At 39.4% G+C, this 20,486-nt stretch overlaps 1 protein-coding gene across 6 annotated transcripts in view; it reads right to left on the bottom strand.

Annotated features, from left to right (window-relative positions):
- STK31 (serine/threonine kinase 31) overlaps positions 1–20,486 on the bottom strand; it is a 73,339-nt gene that overhangs the window by 25,410 nt on the left and 27,443 nt on the right. For 5 of the 6 annotated variants that reach the window (XM_020993321.2, XM_020993315.2, XM_020993320.2 and 2 more), the window contains 7 exons: positions 14,854–15,033; positions 9,191–9,307; positions 8,387–8,506; positions 7,532–7,663; positions 3,746–3,847; positions 2,802–2,882; positions 1,267–1,392 (listed from right to left, as the gene is read on the bottom strand). In XM_020993321.2, coding sequence (XP_020848980.1) covers positions 1,267–1,392; positions 2,802–2,882; positions 3,746–3,847; positions 7,532–7,663; positions 8,387–8,506; positions 9,191–9,307; positions 14,854–15,033 — 858 coding nt within the window. The remainder of the gene's footprint in view (positions 1–1,266; positions 1,393–2,801; positions 2,883–3,745; positions 3,848–7,531; positions 7,664–8,386; positions 8,507–9,190; positions 9,308–14,853; positions 15,034–20,486) is intronic. The other variant, XM_020993316.2, reaches the window with a different exon arrangement.

The following is a 20,486-nucleotide window of genomic DNA, read 5'->3' as shown; positions in this document are numbered from 1 at the left end:
TCCAAGGCAGTTGGTAGAGTGGAAAGTGGTACAACCATTCGGGAAAGCAATCTGGAATTATACAAATAAAGTAATTAAAATGTGCCTACCCTATGGCCCAAATATTCCATTACTAGGCTTATTCCCCAATAAGGCCAATGATAAAAAGTACACACACACACGCCCCAAAATATTTATAGCAGTACTTTTTATGAGAGCAAAGAACTGGAAACCAAGCAGATGCCCATTAACTGGGGATGGTTAAACACACCGTAGCTCATGAACATAATGGAATCTGACTGGGCTCTAAGAAATGATGTGTGCAGTGAAGACACAGAAACATGGAAAGATCTACACGAACAGAGGCAAAGTGAATTCAGGCTGACCCAAGAAAAACACAAACACAAATGACAACAACGCAAGTGGAAAAAAATGACTAAAAATTCAAAAGTGAATGTTGGCAAACTTACACAGAGCAAGCGCAGCTCAAAAGAGACCCGAGAGCATACTCCCACCCACCCCCGCTGCAGAGGGGAGAGGTCTACATTACACATATTTTCAGATTTTTTTGCCTCTTTTTCTTTGGTCTTTAAAAAGTACTATTTGTTACATGAGATGCGGAGGGAGGGAAAGCACATCAATAAATCTTATTTAAAAACCAAAAAAAGAATTAGAATTACCTACTTCAACTGATTGTTGTGAGACTCAAATGGGCTGACATGGCACAAAGCTTACTAAATGCTTGCTGACTGACATGAAAAACATTAAATGACCATTATCACACTAAAGATTGCCACATGAAATGCCCGACTAAAGATTACTGTGCTCCTATCTGAGCAAAGGAAGGGACATTGCAAAATACCTTCTTTTCAAATGTACAAATATTCAATTACAATTTCTTTAAAATGTTTAGTTTTATCTGATTATGAAGTTAACAGCTTCCTATATGATGGACTTCTAGGAACAGAAGGGAAAAATCCAACAGCACAATGTTTTAACTAATAATCTTAGTTAAGAATAACAGTAAGAAAAGCAGGAACTTTGATTCACAGGAATCATAAGGCACGATATACAAAAAAAAAAAAAGACTGGTTGGCTAAAGAAAAAAATTATTTCAATGTTCATCAGTAGCTGTCCCTTAAGAGAAAGTAGGGGGAAAGGATAGATACTTTAATCATAAACATATTCTTCCAAAGAGAACCTCCATTATTTTTAGGTTGCTTAAAAGGAACCCCCACTCGACTTTAATCCTGTAAGTTTCCATTAGCCACCAGAACCAAGACTGACCTTCAGAAGAACCTTCTGCCCATCCACTTCAGAACACACCAGAGGACGCTTGCTGCTAAGCTCTTTCATAGGCTCAGCATCCAAAAGGTCCCGTTCCAGACTAACAGTCAGAATTCCTCCCGAGTTCTGAGTAACACATGTGGGTTTATTACCATTAACCAAAGATACATGTACAAAGCATTACACAAAATAACGCTTTCCTGCACTTTAACATCTGAAGGGTATTTCATTATCCATACTAGTTGGTGTAAAAAGCTAATTTTACAGCACACAAGCCCTGCTTCAGGGCCTGGGAAGACCAGGTCCAGAACCCCCTGTATCAAGGAGGTCTGGCTCAGTTCTCAAGCTTGTCCCTCTACTCCCCTTTCCCCAGAGCTGCCAAAGTGCCTTTCTTAAAGCTGTACAGACTGGCCACACTCCTCTGGTACTCCAGAAATTTCAGGCACAGCCCACTGTTTCTAGGATCAACTACAACCTCCTCTGTTTGGAATTTCAGCCCTCTACAATGTGGCTCCCACTTAGGTTTCCAGGCTGCGTACAGCTCGTGCCCCTTCAGGCATTCTACAGCCCAGCCAACCTAAGCTTGCCATTCCTCCCTCCCATCTTCGTGTCTCTGCACAGGCTGCTCCCCATGCCTGGAATGCTCCGCCTCTGTACTTCCTCCCTGAAGAATGCTAATCTTCCTTCAAAGCTCAGCTCAGATACCACTTCCTACAGGAGGCCTGTCCTGAACTGCCGATGGACTATGTATCCACTTGGTTTGTACATTGTCCCAACCTCTGCAACGACGTTTTACTTTCTTCCCAATAAAATGTTAAGCTCCTTTATCAAAGGGCTGGCTTTCTCTCTCTGGTCCCTATATGTAACACAGCCCTTGTATACAGTAGGTGTTTGGTAAGTGCTTGCTGAATGAACGATTAAAATTAAACATCTATCATGACCATCCTTTTTCAAGACCCAGATACACCAAAAGGATGAGTGAGGCCAAACTGAAAAGCCCCTGGTACACTGGCACCAAATACCGATCCTGGTGCCTGTCACTCCCTCAGTCAGGGCCAAGATTCACCTGCCAACCTCTCACTCCCTCAAAGACACAAACGCTACCTACCTGGCTGGCTACATCGAAGAAGGCAGAGAAGAAACTGCTTTTCCTGGGGATTGGCTCACTGGCATCATCCTTCCTCACTCCCCAGAAGTGAGGTCTGCACTGCTTCCTTGCTCCTCCCTAGGCTAACACCTTGGCTTCCCCAGCACCGTTGGGGGGGTGGGGACATGCTGGGATGGCGGCTCCTTTCGGATGAGCCCAGCAACAGAGCCACCCAAAGAGGCCAACCCTGACAAACACCCCTCAGGTGAGCTAAACAGGGAACAAGGGCAAGGGAACTACAATCACACTGCTACTCTAAGAAGTTTGGAGACAGGGAACCCAACAACTGCTGAGTGAAAGTTCCCTCCTTGGCAGTGAAAATTTAAGATACCAAGAACCTTCATTGTTCTGAACATTCTCCTCAGATTTCCCAGTCACCAAAACTTACCATGTATTTAAGTATTCCTGCTTCTGGGTGAAGAAGAGGCAGCTCAGGGAACCACTTCTGCACCAAACTAGTTAGCTTCTCCTGAAATTAAAATAACTCGTCATTGTCTGAGAAAATACATATTTAATTTATTTAATATTTCTCTTCAGAAATATTCATTATATTGTCTGCCTTCATTTCAGAAGTCTGAAAGTTTTATTTTAATCATATATATAGCCACTAAAAATTTTCAATAACTCATTTCAGGCTTTTATTTAAAGAAATATTAGAATAGCAACTAAAAATATCCCTTTCCTATCCCAGACCCAACCTTTATAAGTGGAAAAAACCTCCTTTGCTTTCTTGGGGAAGCCTTTATGTAGATGTACAGGAAAAGCCCAGTTATTAAAAGCCCCAATCCACACCCAAAACAGAAATAAAAACTTCAACATTTATACCGGATTGATCCAAGTTTCAAAACCGCTTATTGGCACAGCTTGCTCTGTGTAACAAAAACATCACAACCTACATGTAACTATGAGAAAGGTATTAAAGCCAGTGTGTAAACTGAAGGAATTCTGCCCAAATAATTACTCTCAGGGACAAATTTTCTGAATCCTTGTCCAATTCCTGGCTGTCTGCTGGAAGGAGGGCCTACACTGTTAACTAAGTTAAAACCAGATTCCTAGGTGATACAAGTAAATCTGTATTAACAACTATACACAATGTGAAGCCACATGTTCATTTTCTTTCCTTTTGTCTTCCCAGCATCCAAGGAACATGAGAAAAGGCTTGACAACTCCCATTTTAGACAGGAAGGACATTCTAGGCAACAGTGGGAGTGGTTGAGGGCTGGGACCCAGGCCTATGGGGGCCTCTCTGTGACACTGTATCACAGTGCTCAGCAGCCTGGGAGCCAGCTATTAGAAGCCAATTTCCCAATAAAGACCTAGCCCAGAACTTACATATTCCTCCTGCTCGTGGTAAATTTTCTCAAAGACACAATGACGCAACTGAATGATTTCTTCTTTTATTTTTTCAATTTCAGATTCATCACAGTCATCAGTCTGTAATCAGAAGAAAAATCAAAATGATTTTACATGTTTCTTAGGGGAAACTGAGTTGAAATCTGGCCCAGACACACAACACTCACTAGCTGCGTGACTCTGGGCAAGTCACTTAACCCCAATCATCTCACCAAAAAAAAAAAAAAGAGTAGGTGCTCAAGACTGTGGCAATATAAAACATTATCTATTCAGTCACCAAGTTCTCTCAATGATTTGTTCGTCTTCCCCATAATCCCTTGAGAAGCAAGCATACAGCTATCCCTTCTACATCACAACTTTCCTCATCAAGGTTTCGAGATCTCAGGTCAACATAAGAAATTAAATGGGAATTTTGGGAGAGTTTTGAGGAAGCTGCAGACGACACATAAAATCCAGCAGACAACCCAGAAAAAGTTTAGAGACTCAGAAATGCATAAGATACATGTATAGTATTACATAATATCAACATATTTTATCTTTTAATACCAAAAATATACACAATTTCTTTTCTCTGGTAAAAAGGAAGGATCAAAAATTTTATGCAGATTTTCCAGATAGAGGGACACACCATGCCCTAACCCCCATGATATGGAAAGGATATTTGTAGTATAATGGCCAGATCCTGAGTCAGGCCAACCTGGGTCTGAATCTCACATGAGACAGTGATGAAGCCAGGTGACCCTGGGTAAGTCACTGAATTAAACTAGACAGTAGTTTCCTCATCTGTCAAAAGCAAGGGGCTGAGCTAGATGACTAGTTGCCCACAGCCCCCTTCCAGCTCTAAACTGATCATCATATGATCCCTCCTTTCAATTCCCAATGGCACAATTCCAAACAAACCCCTCACTTCAGACGTGGATGATCTCACTGGTCTGTATGACTCCATAACCGCTTACCTGGTTCTCTCTCATTTCCATTTCTCTCCTCTAATGGCTCCATCCTTAATCCCTACTGACAGGCTAATATTCCTTAACCACTACTTCCAAAAGTATAACTGCCCTTCTTCCAAATCTCGAATGACTTCTCTCGCCCTAGCATTCAAGGCCCTCCACAACTAATTTCCAAGCAGCCTTTCATCTTACCTCCCATTGCTCCCCACTTAGGAAGACCCCATGCTCATCCTACCTGTCTCACCACTGACTCCTTTCTGCAAGGTCTCTCCCCTTCTCTGTGACTATCCAAATTCCACCCATCTTCTCATGCTAATCTCAAGTTCCAGTTCTTCCAGGAAACATCTCTACTGTTCATATGACTCACTAGGACTTAAGCTTTCTTGCTGTGTTAGTGAGCGTTTCATAAGTATATGTTTATTTCCCCAACTAGATAGTAAGTTTCATGAAAGCTGAGACAATATCACACCCACTGCTTTGCTAAATAGTTGTTGAAGGAACAGCTCCATCCCAATCCAGGTAGGGAAATATAATTAACACACAGTAAACAATTAAACAACAATAAGTACTTAACTACAATTACTGAGTATAACAAGAATTCAGAGAATAGAAAAATTAGTACAGGTAAGGCTGCTAGGTGGCACCACAGTGCACAGAGACTCCTCTTCCTGAGTTCAAATCTAGCTTCAGTCACTAGCTGTGTGAGGTGGGTAAATCACTTGACCCTGTTTGCATCAGTTTCCTCATCTGTCAAATGAGCTGGAAAAGGCAATGGCAAACCCCTCTAGTACCTTTGCCAAGAAAACCCCAAATGGGGTCATGAGGAGTCAGACACAACTGAAACAACTGAACAGCAACAGCAATAAAAACAAAGAATCATTAACTACAAGAAAAAAATCTCAAATGAAATATAAATGTATTCACCATTTTTTTAAATGTAAAGATAAAATAATTTGCCATAAAAAGTATTTAAAAGTCTATGGTCAATGGTCAAAATCAACAGACAATTTACTGTCTCCTATCACCTATTACATACAGACCACACTACCGGAAACCTCTCCTTGTTCCACGGTAAGAACAAGGTATCATCAGTACTCTTCAAAGAACCTTGAAGTTCGCCTCTGTATTGTCAACTCATTGTTTTGCTTGCTGTTAACAAATAAGAACCATCAAACTATTTTCCCTGCAGGTCATGCAAACTCCAAACACACATTACCCCTGAATTTGTGTAAAAAACTTTTCAGCCTGAGATTTCTGGCATGATACAATTTATAACCAAGCCTTCAAAAGAATACTCTCACAGGCATGTACCCTTAAATTAACATGGAGCTATTAATAACTTAACTTTTTTTGGTTTTGTTTGTTTGTTTTTTGTTTTTTGGTGAGGCAATTGTGGTTAAGTGATTTGTCCAGAGTCATACAGCTAGGAAATATTATGTGTCTGAGGTCAAATTTGAACTCAAGTCTGTTACATACTCACAAAGCCATAGTATCTCTCCCAGAGTTCAACTGACTAAATAAACCCTTTTCCCTATAGGCAGGTTCAGCCTAGGGAAGAACTGGGAAGCCCAAACTGAATGTAGGCAGATGAGCTCTTGAACCTTCCCTAAGGTTCAAAGCAGTCAGAAAAGACAAAGTTCAAGTTCAGCCTCGACCTCTCTGCAACTTCCTAACCCCCAAGCAGTTCCAAAAACCTTCAGGATAGAGGGACAAGAGAGAAACAGATAACTTAAAAGGACAGGTCTTTACCAGGTATACCAATCGGGTTGCTTTAAGCTCTATTATTCCATAAAAATTACTTAGGAAGCAAGAATGGTCCCCCCTCTGCCATAAAAAAAAAAAAGATGGTAATACAGGTTCCATGCCTAAAGGCAGAGAGGGGGTTTCATAGTGCACAAAGCACAGGCACTAGTGTTCAGAAGACCCAAGTTCAAATCCAGCCTTGACATGTATTAGGTGACTGCCACTTAACCTCCATCTGCCTCAAGTTGCCTCAAATGAGGGAGGTTGTAAGGATCAAATGAGATCATGTTTGTAAAGCACCAGTACAGAATGGACACTAGAGAAATGCTTCTCCCCACTCCCCTGCTCACTCCATACTCCCACTCTATTCTAGCAGTCTGATGCAACTCATCTCTGGCAATACCAATTACAATAAGAAAAAATCAAGTTCTGGTTGAAGCCTTTCAGTTTCCACAAACGAGGTAAACTAACCCAAGGGTAGCACAAAAAGGAAAGGAAAAAGAAGTTGTAGAACCAAGACTTGAAAAATGAGCATCAAATGATGAATTAGCAAAGTCTCAAGTAAGGACTTTTCAACATCAAATGACAAGGGAGATACATCATTAATACACAATTACCTTTCTCTTTACTTTAGGCTTGTAGAAGAAACGTGATTTTTTCAGGACTATTTAGCCTTTTGGAAACATGATAGAATATTATTTATAATCAAACCTATTTAAAACGAATAAAAATGTCTTTTAAAGCACAAGCCTTAAGAAAATTTTTTCCAAATTTTCAAACTTATTAAGTCATTCTGGGGAAACTGTAAAAAGGGGTCTGGGATATGAAAACTCAAAAACTAAACTTTTAAGTACCCCAATTTTGACTCCACTTTTTTAAAAACCAAATAAATGAAAAACCTGAAGTAATAACCATTTTCGGTGGTGATTTTTATCTGCATTAGTAAATACTCATCCTCAGATTCCTTTAAAAAACCAAGCCACCCTAATGGAAGCTAATTTGCCTGCAACTGCCATGAAAACACTCTCTGAGTAACAGCAGATCCCAGGCATGAGAGCAAGGGTATCCATACCTCCTCCAAGTTGTTCTTTTCAACCAGTTTCCATCTCAGTTGAGCTTTTAAGCCTTTGAGAGTCTTCTTAATAGAAAGCAAATGGTCCACATTGGGGCTTTTATCTAACCATTCCACAATCTGCTTCTTAAACTATGAATAAAAAAAAACAGTTACAGCACTGTTGATTAATTCAGTATCTCAACAATACTTGAGTGTCTGCTGGTTAAAACAGTTATCAGGCATTGTGCTGCATTTAATTTTTGAAAGGTGCCTAGAAGCTACCTTTATGAAAAACAGCCACTAGATTTTACTGGAACCAAAGACTGAGTAAATAAAATTTTAAAACATTCAGCATTACACATGCGCAAAACACAGTATGCAAATGAGAAATCTCTCAAATCATGGATACCACAAAGATTTATAAATCTGTTTTTCTACAGTATCACATAACCTATTAAAGGACATACTGGTGTGGTGTTGTGTTCTTTTGTTTTTTCAAATAGACCCTAATAGGAGCAAATCTAGTTATTAAAAGGAATCTGCTTTGGTAAACTTTCTTTAAAGTTAACTTAATCCCTAGATTTATGACTTACAATGGTCTCAATTAGTCATTGTTAAATTTAAAATCAATTAAGAAAACCTAAGTGTTTGAGCTTAATGAGTTTAGTATCTTTTTAAATTAATATATGTATAATTTCAACAACAGAGGGTCATTTCTATAGAAATTCACCTCAAAACTCAGTAAAGCACAAATAATATTTGATTTAAAAAAGAGCAATAATAAAACTTTTTTAAAAAAAAAAAGAAAAGGATACTTGAACAAGCTAAACACTGCAAACTACCACCCAAATACTGAAGTATAAGCAAACTAACCTCAATACTGGCCTTGTATTTAGCTTGTACGATAGCGATAAGCCTCTCCTCTGAACGAATCTTCTGTAGGACTCGATTATATGTATTCAGGATGATCTCCTTGTCTACATCACCTTGCTCCTGAATGAAAACACACACAATGGTACACAAAACACCAAAAGTCTTCCTTGCAAACAGAAGAGGTCAGCGGCTGTAGAGCTGGAGGGAGGAGCCTCAGAGGCCAGCAAACCCAGCTCTCCTTTTTACAGACGAGGAGGCTGAGGCCCAGAGAGGGGATGCAACTTCCCAAAGATCACACAACCAGAAAGCATTCAAGACCCGACCTGAATACAGGACTGCTGACTCCATGTTCTATGCCCTATCTACTCTACACCAAACTGTCGCTAAGGAAAGGAAAGATTCTTACTTCACCCCTTCAAAAAAAAAATGTTTTAAGTAAATGCCTTTTTATTTCCAGATAAGATAGTCAGAAGACTTTTTAATTTCAACACTGAATTTGAGGTTTCTTTTAAACAGAAGAACACCACTGTTAATCTTTTAAATGGGTGAGTTTTCTATACTAATTAATGACTCAGTCCTGACAACCTTTTGGTTTGAAAGAACTCCTTATGGATGAAGTGAAAGTTTGACATGAAATGACATCTGGAAGTGAGCTGAAATGGGACTGACAATTTGTAACAAGGCACCTGAAGAAACCTTTCCATGATCAGACTTATCAGGTAAAATCATTTTTAAGATCATAAGTCACTTTGCTTCCTTTCAACTATATATGTGCCTGTACATGTTTTAAGGATAGTAACTCACAACGAGAGAGATCTCCAGCTCTTTGCAAACATCAGACTCAATCTTCTCCAGTATTTCATCAACGTTGCCAATTACTTCTTCAGAATTCAGAGATTCTTCATCATTTAGATCAAAAAACTTGGTTGAAAAAAATTGAAAGGATAATTATGCACAAAATCAAAAATTACTGAGCTGCCTTAGGTTTTAAATCTTTCTAAATTTAGCAGTTAATAGCTGAGAAAGAGTTGACAGGTAAAACCCAAGATAAGTAGGGAGTGGCTAAGAGAACATTCAAGTCACTCAGGCCAGACAAACTATCCTCTAGGGCAGAAAAAACTCTGAGATGTGATGGCTAAGCCACTTTAATCTTTGAAAGGTCATGAAGAATGAGAAAGAAGCTGAAGGACCAGAAAGGAACAAGTATGGCCCAGATTTATAATAAAGGGAAGAGAATTAAGTCGGCAAACTAAAAGCCAATAAGTCTCGCTTCAATCCCTACAAAAATTATAAAACATTATTTGTAAAAGGTTGTGAACGTGTAGAAAATAGAGAAGTAACCACAAAGACATGCTTCCCCTTCTCTTCACTGCAGAAGTGGGAACGTGATTTTGGAACACTGCAAGATTCAGCTGATGTGCTGGTTAGTTTTGCTATTTTTTTTCTCTTTGTTTTTCATTCTTTGTTAAAAGAGATGCTTCTCCAGGTGTGTGAAGGAGGAGAGATATTTGGAAATGAAGGCAAAGGCAAATTTTAAAATATCAATAAAAATACTTAAAGAAAAAAAGAATAAGTCATGAACTACATGAAAGCAGGCTCCAAATCATTAATAAGAAGATAAATACAAATTAAAAACTGAACTTTACCTCCCACAATGCAAAGGAACAAAAAATTGGAAAAGATGAGATTATCGTTCGCTCTAGAACAAGCTGACATACTGTTGTTCCTTCTGAGAAGTGGTTCAACCATTTAGAATTTCAGAACTTGGAACTGTACAAAAAAGTAATTGAAACATTCACATTCTTCAACCTAATAACCACGCTATTGGGGGTGTGCCCTAAGAAGGTCAAAAAGAAAGAAATAAAAGTGCAGTGTTTAGCAAAAATATTCCTACCAGCCCACTATGAGTGTAGCCAAGACCTGGAAACAAAGTGGCTAAAAAACCAAGGTATATGAACGTACCAGCATAACGGTCATCAACTATGACACTCTTGGGAATCTCACCAGGTCCCAAGCATTTTACCTATCATCTCTATAGAGTGATAGATGAAAGGAAGACAGAAAGGAAGAGACACACAGAGAGAGAGAGACACACAGAGAGAGAGAGACACAGAGAGACAGAGAGAGAGAGAGAGACAGAGAGACAGAGAGAGAGAGAGAGAGAGAGAGAGAGAGAGAGAGAGAGAGAGAGAGAGAGAGAGAGAGAGAGAGAGAGAGAATGAGAATATGAATTCCCAGCCCCAGACTTTCCTTTGAGCATCAGGTCCCACCCCACTTCATCAACTCAGTTAATAGACATTTATTAAGCACTTAATATGTGCCAGGCACTGGGGATACAAAGGAAGGCAAAAGACAGCCCCTACTCTCAGGGAGCTCATGGTCTAAGGGGAGAGACAAACATGCAAGCAATGACGTATAAACAAGTGACAGATAGGATAAATTGGAAATACTCAGCAGAGGGAAGCAGTAGCCTTGAGGCATTAGAATTAAGAATTGCCTATTGGACAATTCAAACATGACGTGCTGGAGATACACCACCGTTCCCCACAACCCTCTTCGAAATTTCCTATTTCTGTCCAAGGCATCACTCTCCTGCTCCAGGCTCCCAGGTTCAGAACCCTCAATACGATCCTCGACTCCTCTTTCTCCCTGACCCCACACCAAGCTGCTAAATCTTAGTATCTCTACCTCCAAGATCTCTCTCTCAAATCCAACCCGTCAGTTCACTCGCACAATGTGGTCTCCCTGCCTTCAATCTTCCCTCCAGTCCTACACTAATGCCCGTCATTTTCCTTAAACACAGATCTGACCATGTGACCCTCCCCTCCTACCCAATCAACTCCAAAGATTTCCTATTGCCTCCAGGATAAAACATACATTCCTCTGTTTATCTTTTAAATCTCTTAAAAAACTGGCCTCACTGAACATTACCAGCCCTCCTTCGTGAAGCAACCTAGCCAACCAGGCCACCTCTCTGTTCACTGCTCACAACGCTCCTTTTCCTACCTCTGCCTTTAACTGGCCACCCCTTTTATGTCCAGAATGTGCTACCTCTCCGCTTCTCTGCCTCAGAGAGTCACAGTTCAAGCAGTCTTCTGTCTGAAGCCTTTCCTAATGCTCTATGCTGAGAATTCTCAGATCTAGTCCTGACTTTTCTCCTGAACCAACAGTCAATCTCCCAGTTGCCTACTGAACATCCTGAACAACACGAACTAGAGACACCTCAAAGGTAACATGCCCAAACGCTGGCATTATTTTTCCCCATAAACATCCTCTGTTCCACTTACTATTGCCGTCTGCTGCCCACACCCCCGGTTCTGCACACTTCACCCCCGACCTGAGCCCTGCTCTGGAGGATGCCACCAATTTCCTAGGCATCCAGGCTCACAACCAAGTGTCAGCCTCACTCCTCACTCTCTCCCCACCACCCTCATATCTAATCAGTTGCCAAGCCACATGGATTTTACCTTCATAACATCTCTCAAATTAGCCCCTTTCTCTGACACAGCCACCATCCTGGTGCAAACCTTCATCACCTCACACATGGACTACTGCAACAGCCTTCTGGTTGGTCTTTCCACCTCAAGTATCTCCCAACTCTAGTCTATTCTTCACTGAGTTGTCAAACTGATCTTAAAATCCAGGTCTGATCATATCACACACACACACACACACACACACACACACACACCCGTGTATTCCTATATATTCAATAAATTCCAGTGGCTCATTACTTTGAGATCGAATACAAGATCTTCTGTTTGGGTACATTAATGCACTTGGTGGAGTTGCAAACTGGTCTAACCATTTTGGAAAGCAATCTGGGATTATGAAGTTACTAAACAGGAATACCTTTTGATTCAGCTGATACCACTGTGAGGTCTAAACCCCAAAGAGATCAAAGCAAGAGGGAAAAGACCCATATGTACAAAGATATTTACAGTAGCTCTTTTCATGGTAGCAAAGAATTAGAGACCGGAGGGATGCCCATCAATTAGGGAACGGCTGAACAAGTTATGGTATATGAATGCAATGGAATGCTATTGTGTTGTAAGAAATGAAGAGGATGGTTCCAGAAAAACCTGCTAAAACTTGTATGAATTGAAGCAAAATGAAGTGAGCAGAACCAGGAGAAAATTTTTTACAATAACAATATTATAAAATCAAACAATTCTGAAGGGCTTAGGAATTCTGATCAATACAATGATCAATCATGACTCTGGGGCTCATAATGAAGCAAACTATCCATGCCTATAGAGGAAAGTGATCGACTCAGAGTGCAGACTGAAACAACATACATATATGCTAATATGTGTTGCATACATATGTGTGTATATATGTGTGCACACATACATCTGTGCATGACTAATGTGAAGATCTTTTCCTTGACTATATGTGTGCACATGTATATGTATGTGTGTATATGTGTACATATATATTTATAGCAGGTTTTATTTTTCTCGATTTTTCAATAGATATGGGAGGGGAAGGTTCAAGGATGAGAATTTAGAAACGAGAACAAAATAAATTTGACTTCTTAAAAAATTTAAATTAAAAGAAAATAAAATGCTCTGCTGGACTTTTAAAGCCTTTTAAAATCTGGTCCCTTCCTACCTTTCCATCTTCTTACACATTACCCTTCCAAACTTGGTAATACACAGTGACAACACTGGCTCCTTGCTGTTCCTTGAACAAGAAAGTCCATCTCTCAACTCCAGAGTTTTCTCTGTCTCTAGGATTCTCTCCCTCCTCATTTCTGCTTCCTAGTCTCCCTGGCTTCCTTTAAGTCTTAGCTAAAATCCCACCTTCTGAAACAAGTCTTTCCTGATCCCCTAATGCTAGTGGCTTCCTTCTGAGATCATTTTCAATTTATCATGTACAGATTTTGTTTGCACATCATTGTTTACATGCTGCATCTCCCATCAGACTGAGAGCTCCTTGAGAGAAGGGATTATTTTGGCGTTTAATTTTCCTTTGTATCCCCAGGGCTTAGCACAATGCTTGGCATATAGTAAGTGCTTAATAAATGCTTACTGACTGATTGACTGACTCTCAGTGATGCCATTGCCTCCCGCTTCCCAGGAGGAACAACGTAATGACTACAACCACAGAAAGCAAAAGGTCACTAAAAGCAAGTCAAATGCCAATTAAAGGAAAACCCAAAAAATGATCCCAGACAACAGGCAATGAAAGCTCCTCTCTCAAAGGGGATTCTGTCTCCTCCAAGGATGGGCATAATTTATCTACACTGCCAGAGAGGCTCTCTTTCTAAATCAGATATTTGACTTAAATATTTTCCTTGATCACAGAGGAGGGTTCAATCTGGAAAGAGTGTGAATTGCCCATTATATGAAAACAAAAACCATCAAGAAAACAACTTTAAATGAAGACCAGGTAATGACAATTATTTTTTCTTTCAACTGGGTTACAAAAGACAGATAGTAGATGAGAAAAAAATCTTGTAGACTTAATTTACCTAGATTTCTGGAAGCTTTTGACAACCATAAACGAGAGATGGGAAGATGTGGGCTGAGCAACAGTACCTAGCTAAATTCAGAATTAGCTGAATGTTCATTACGCAAGAATCATCTTTAACAAACTGACGTGAGTTTGCAGCAAAGTCTCCACAAAATACGCCAGAGATCAGTCCTTGGCCCTTTACTGTTCAGCTTTTTTAAAAAAGATGTTTCTTTACATCTTTTAACATAATCTTCATCTTTGAATAAAGAAATGCCTCCCATCTCTTTCTATCCATGGGGCCTACCCTTCTCAAAGATGAAGAAAAAGAATCTGGCAAATCTAGGATAATACTTCAATTTTTCAGTATTTTCATCAATTACCTCTATGAAGGGGACAAAAATCTCATTAATTATTGAAGAAAAAGGCCTTCCAAATAATTAATGATAATGACACTATAATGCTAAATGTTACTTTAAGCAATATCTAATCATTAAAACACATTAATGAGTGCTGAAAAACCCAAGAATTAAAAGAAAAACTAAAGTCCTAAAGTATGTATACATACATTTGTACTAAATGAGGAAAATACCAAATATAAGGCACCTAATTATGCCCAAAGGGTTATTTCCAACTGTGCAGACCTTATGACCCAGCAACACTGCTACTCAGTCCAAAGAGGATCAAAGAAAAAGGAAAATGAGCCATATTACAAAAACTTGCACAGCAGCTCTTTTTGTGGTGGCAAAGAATTGGAAACTGAAGAGGCATCCATCACTTGGGGAACAACTAAGCACCGTACTGGTTCAGGGCCCAACATATGGCAGACACCATATGGATGTTTACTCCCTTCCCCTTTCCCCTCACAAGGTTGTTCCAGAACCCCTCATGAGCCAAAAAAACGATGAGCCTGCACACATGAAGTTACAGTTTTAAAAAAGTTTGAAATCAGGACAGGACAGGAAGGGCAGGAGTTTCCCACAGACCCCAGAGGGCAAGAGCTACTTTACCTTTATAGTGGAATTGAACCACTCAGTAAGAAGTCGTAGGGAAGCATCCGTCTCTGTCCTGACCCGGTTAAATTCCTGTCGCTTACCATGTTTCCACTCATAAAACTTCTGCAGGACTTCTTCAGCATTTGTCACTTCTCTGGTCTGCCCATATACGGCCTCTAAGGAAGCAGACAATTCCTAGGAAGATATTAAATACAATTTTTCAACAAGAATTTTAGTGGGTGCCCAAAATGCTATAAATCAAGAATCTTTAACCTATGGTTCATGAATTTGTTGAGGTTTTTACATATTTTGAAAACTGCATTTACTGTAATCCTATATATTTATATATATATATATATATATATATAATATACAATATATTATATATATTTTAAGATATTTTTAAATGTTAATTTAAAATTTACATTTAAACTAATAAATAATATACTATTTAATATGTTATATATTAAATTAATATTTTAAATATTATTCGGAGCCTCTCCAGAGGCTCACCAGACTGTCAAAGGGGTCCACAACACAGAAAAGGTTAAGAACCTGTGCTATAAATGGACTTTAAAAACAAAGAAAGCTTTTGTCATAATTGTATCACTTATTGTCTCTGAATAACAGAACTCAACTCCAAAATTAGAATACAAAGTCATGTTTTTTAAATTAGAAATTCCCATTCTTCTCAATCTTATCCAAAGGCATGACTTAAAGTTCCAGCAGTACATGACAATGAACATGCACATACATTCAAAGTATGCCAAAGAACATGCATTTCAGGACTTGCAGAAGCTGATTTTGGCCTCTCCCTCCCCATAAACAGCTTACTTTCACATGTGACTCAGCCCAGATTTTACTAGTTCCCTTCCTCCTTTGTATCCTCCCCCCCTCCCATTTCTGGCTGTAGACTGGACTATCAGTAGCTCCTTCCACCCACTTACAGCTAAGCCTTTGTTCTGTTCAATATCATGCTAAAGTTCTTTCATTTTACGTAAATCTTATGTGACTTCTACATATAGGAACAAAACGTCACCCCTTTCCATGAACATTAAGCTACTGTCTTTCTCTTTTGCTTCCCAAGCTTAGCTTCCTCCATGCTATCCAGGGCTTCCAATGCAATTCAAGCAATAGACCCTTTCGCCAGTGCTTGGTACAGTAACCTGTGCCTAGTGAACACCTAACCAACGTTAGAAAAAATGAATTGACCAGCCCAGCTAAGGAAAGAATGGCTTACTCCCCCAGCAGCATTAGCTAACCAACTGGTTTGTCTTGCAAAAGAAAATACAATGCAGTCCTTATTTACTGAATATGGGGAACAGAAAAAGATGGCTCACACATAGAAAGTCATAGCACCTCTAATGATTCCAAGCTGTCTTCCTAAATTCTTAGCTTTGAGTCCTACCAGCACAAGCTGTAAAAAATCAAAACTACTGATTAGATACAATCAATGTGTCTATAAGCATTCTGCTATTCTGCCACTCTGGGAACTCTGGCAAAAAAAAAAAAAAGAAAGAAAGAAAGAGAACTGACATGTTAACCCAGTATACCTGGAGCGCAACCAAAAAAAATGAATGACTTTCATGCTATCATCTGAACAAGATGGAGAGATACCAAGGCAGGGTCAGCAGATTCAAAACTGGTTCAGCAGTCAAAAACCAAGAAATCATCACTAATGGATCACTTGAAGAAAGGTGTCCAATGGTTCACCCAGTGACCGGCATTCTATCAATGACTTGGAATAAAGACCCAGACAGCATGCTCATTAAATATGCAGAAAAGAATAAGCAAGGAGAGGACAGCTGGAAACGATGACCATCCCTAATACAATCCTGACAAGCCAGAACAATGGACTGAATGTCCAAGATGACATTCAAGAGAGGTATGGCCAGATAGCAGGTCATGTCAGAAGACCTAGGGCCACTTCCCTCTCTTCTTGGTAAAGGTGGAGCCCTATGGGTGCTGAATACTGCATACTCTATCAGGCTTGTTTGACAGGCTCAATAGTTTTGCTGAACTGATCTTTATTACTACTTTCTTTTCTATCCTTTGTAAGAAGAGATGGCTCTCTCAGTGAAGGAGAAGCAGCAATATAATGGAAAAGCAAAGTCATGTAAAATAAAAGATAATAATTAAAAGGTACAAATAAAACTTTTTTCAAGAACTGCAAGTTATCCCCCATTACACAAAAGATTGCTCCACAGAAGCAAGGGAACAGTGTCCAAAACGACAACAATATTATTAACAATGAACAACTGTGAAAACACTTGGCTACTCCGATCAACACAACGGTCCGAGACAATTCCAAAGGACTCATGAAGAAAAACACTATCCACCTCCAGGGAAATAACTGATGGACTCAGAGCATACACCGAAGCATACTTTTTTCACTCTTTCTATGTTTCTTCTTTTAACTTATTTTGTGCCATTTGGTTAATATGGAAATATGTTTTGCATGACTTCACATGTATAACTGATATACTGCGTATTCTCAATGAGAAGGAGAGAATTTGGAAGTCAAAATGGTTCTTAAAAAGAATATTAAAATAAATAAATTGAAATTATAACTCCAAAAAAGAAAAGAAAGACTGCTCTCCATCAATAACAAGAGAAATTAAAATTAAAACTGAAATTTCACTTCTTACTCAGCAAACCGACAAAGATGAGAAAACATGGCAACAGTTACTATGTTCGACACACTGCAGGGAGACAGCAACCACAACAGATTCTTGATGGATCCACAGACTGAATTTTGCAAAGCAATTTGTGACTGTGGGAAAAAAGTGACTGGAGTTATTCCTCGCTTTGAACCCCATCATCTCATCACTTCGCATACACCCTGAAAAGGCCAAATAGAGAGAGAAAGGTCCTATGGATACCACTATGTTCATAAGAGCATTTTTTTTTTTTTTGGCAATTGCAGGATCACACAGCTAATAAGTGTCAAGTGCTTGGTCCAAGGCCACATTTGAACTCAGGTCCTCCTGACTTCAGGGCTGGTGCTTAAGAGCACTTTTTATAATAACAGAAGGACTGAAAACAAAATGAGTATATCCATTGATTGGGGAACAGTTGAACAAGCATGGTACATGAAATGTGACAGAATATTATAATTCCACAAGAAATGATAAATACAAAGGATTCAAATAAATATGTGAAGATTTGCATGAACCATCCAGAGTCAAACAAGCAGAAACAAGAATACAATATATGGACTACAAAGTATAAAAGAAAAGACTAGTAAAAACCCAGGCACACAAGGGATTGCAATGAACAATCTTGGCCCAAGAGAAGAGACAAGGAAATGCACCTCCCTCCCTGCTAGAGAAAAGATAATGGGTTCAGAACCCTGTATGTACACAGCTGGATACACCGCTAGTTGGTTTAACTTAATTGTTTTGTCTTGTTTTTGTTACCAAAGAAGGCTCACAAGGTAGAAGGCAAAGGAGTAAGGGAAGAGTTTAGTTTGAGAAAATGACACAAGCTATGTCACATGAAAAAGCACTCTAAATCACTCATAATCAGAGAAATATAAATTGAAACAACTTTGAGCTTCTACTTCACATTTGTGAAAGATGGCAAAAAAAGAAAAATGCCAAATGTTGGAGGGGCTGTGGAAACACAGGCACACCAGGGCACTGTTGTTGGCCCTGTAGATTGGCCCAGCCGTTCTGGAAAGCAATCTGGAACAATGCCTAAAAAACTACTAACCTGTGTACCTCCTCTAACCCAGCTATACACCACTACCAGGCCTATACTCCAAAGAAATCAAAATAGAGGGGAAAAAAGACCAAAATGTACCCAAAAAATTTTATAGCAGCTCCTTTCTTTGTTGTTGTTGTCTTAACAAAAAAAAAAAACAGCTCTTTTTGTGGTAGACAAAAACAGGGAACAAAATAGATGCTCATCAATTGCAGAATAGCTAAACAAACCTATGGTCTATGAAAGGAACAGAATATTCTGTACCATAACAAATGATGAAAAGAACAGTTTCAGAGAAAACTGATGAGACCTCTATCTATATACTGACGGAGAGTGAAAAGAATCAGAGAACAATTTATACAATAAAAACCCAATAGAGTAAAATAAAACTTTGAACAAGTTTAAACTCTGATCAGCACAACGATAAACATTCCCCCAAAAAAACTCCCAAAGAATGAAATGGAATGCCACATTCATCTTCTGACAGTGGTGACAAGCTTAAAACAGAGAGATTTTCAGACATGGCCCAAGTGAGAACTGTTTTGCTGGACTATGCCGCAGTTACACATTAGGGGCTAAATTACAGAGTGACGATGGCGGTAGGGAGGCGGGAGGGGTTCTTTTCTTTGCTCAATGAAAAGGGGGAGTTGGTAGGAGGGACAGGTTAATTTTTTATTATCAAATAAGGATGAATGTGAGAGGATTTCCCATGGCTAAATGTTATGCTATTATGAAATACAATTCTTACCAACAATGGGTTTTTTTTTTATTGGCTGTGACATAAAAATAAGCAGCATCAATAAAACTTTTTCTAATTAAGCGTTTTAGTCAACTCTAAATGCAACATGAGACCAAAGTGTAATACCATACACAACAAATCTAACACAACCTTAGTCTTCAGTAAGGATCACAGATTGTAAAACAAAGGCAGTGATCATCCTACTGTATTCTTCCCTGGTCAGCAAATATTTGGAATAGTATGCTCAATGCTGGGCACTACATATTTCAATCAGTCAAGAAAGTGCCACCTCTTGGCCAGGTATCTGGACACTCACTAGCCTGCTGGTGGGTATTCCTGCCACACGCCACTCTCCACTTTGGCCAGTCCTCCACTCAGCTGTCAAAGTGATCTTCTGAAAGCACAGGGCTGACCCTGTCCCACAGTGGCTCTCTATCACTTCCAGGATCAAATAATCTCTTCAAACCTTGCATCCTCCCCTGCTCCCAGTCTTCTTATACTTAACTCCCAAACACACTCTTCCATCCAGCAACACCAGCTTCCTGGTATTACTGGACACTCTACCTCCCAGCTCTGGGCATTTTCCCTGGCTGTGTCCCATGTCTGGAATGCTCTCCCTACTCGACTCTGCCTCCTGTAATCTCTGGCTTCCTTCAAGCCTCAGCTGAAGTCCTATCTTCAAGAGGAAGCCTTTCCTGATCCTTCTTAATTCTAATGCCTTCCTTCTGTTGATTATTTCTAATCTATCTTGTATATATCTTCTTTGTGATTTGTATGTTGTCTCCTCTATTAGACTGTAAGATCAAGGGCAGGGACTATCTTTTACATTTTTTTGTTTCCTTAGTGTTTAGCAAAGTACCTGGCACACAGTAGGTACTTAATAAATGTTTAAGGACTGCTAGGCATTGAGGTTTTTGGTTTTGTTTTTTAAAGCAAAAATGCCCTTGTGAAGCTTACATGCTACTGGAAGACACAACATGTAAATAACCAAATACATTCAAGATTATGTACAAAGTCAATAGGACATAATTTCAGGCAGGAAAGCACTGCCAGCTAGGGGTACCAGAAAAGGCTAATTATTATTACTAGTATTAGTATTATTATGGCTGACATGTTCTGCTCACTGCTTCAAAGTTTAAAAGTTGCCTTACATCAATCACCTTATTTGAGCCTTACCACAGCCCTGGGAGGCAGATGTTATCAT

This window comes from Phascolarctos cinereus, unplaced genomic scaffold (genome assembly GCF_003287225.1).
Source record: "Phascolarctos cinereus isolate Bilbo 61053 unplaced genomic scaffold, phaCin_HiC Scaffold_1;HRSCAF=81, whole genome shotgun sequence".
Classification (NCBI taxonomy): Eukaryota; Metazoa; Chordata; class Mammalia; order Diprotodontia; family Phascolarctidae; genus Phascolarctos; species Phascolarctos cinereus.
The sequence above is the reverse complement of the archived record's forward strand: the minus strand, read 5'-3'. Positions and strand labels throughout refer to the sequence as shown.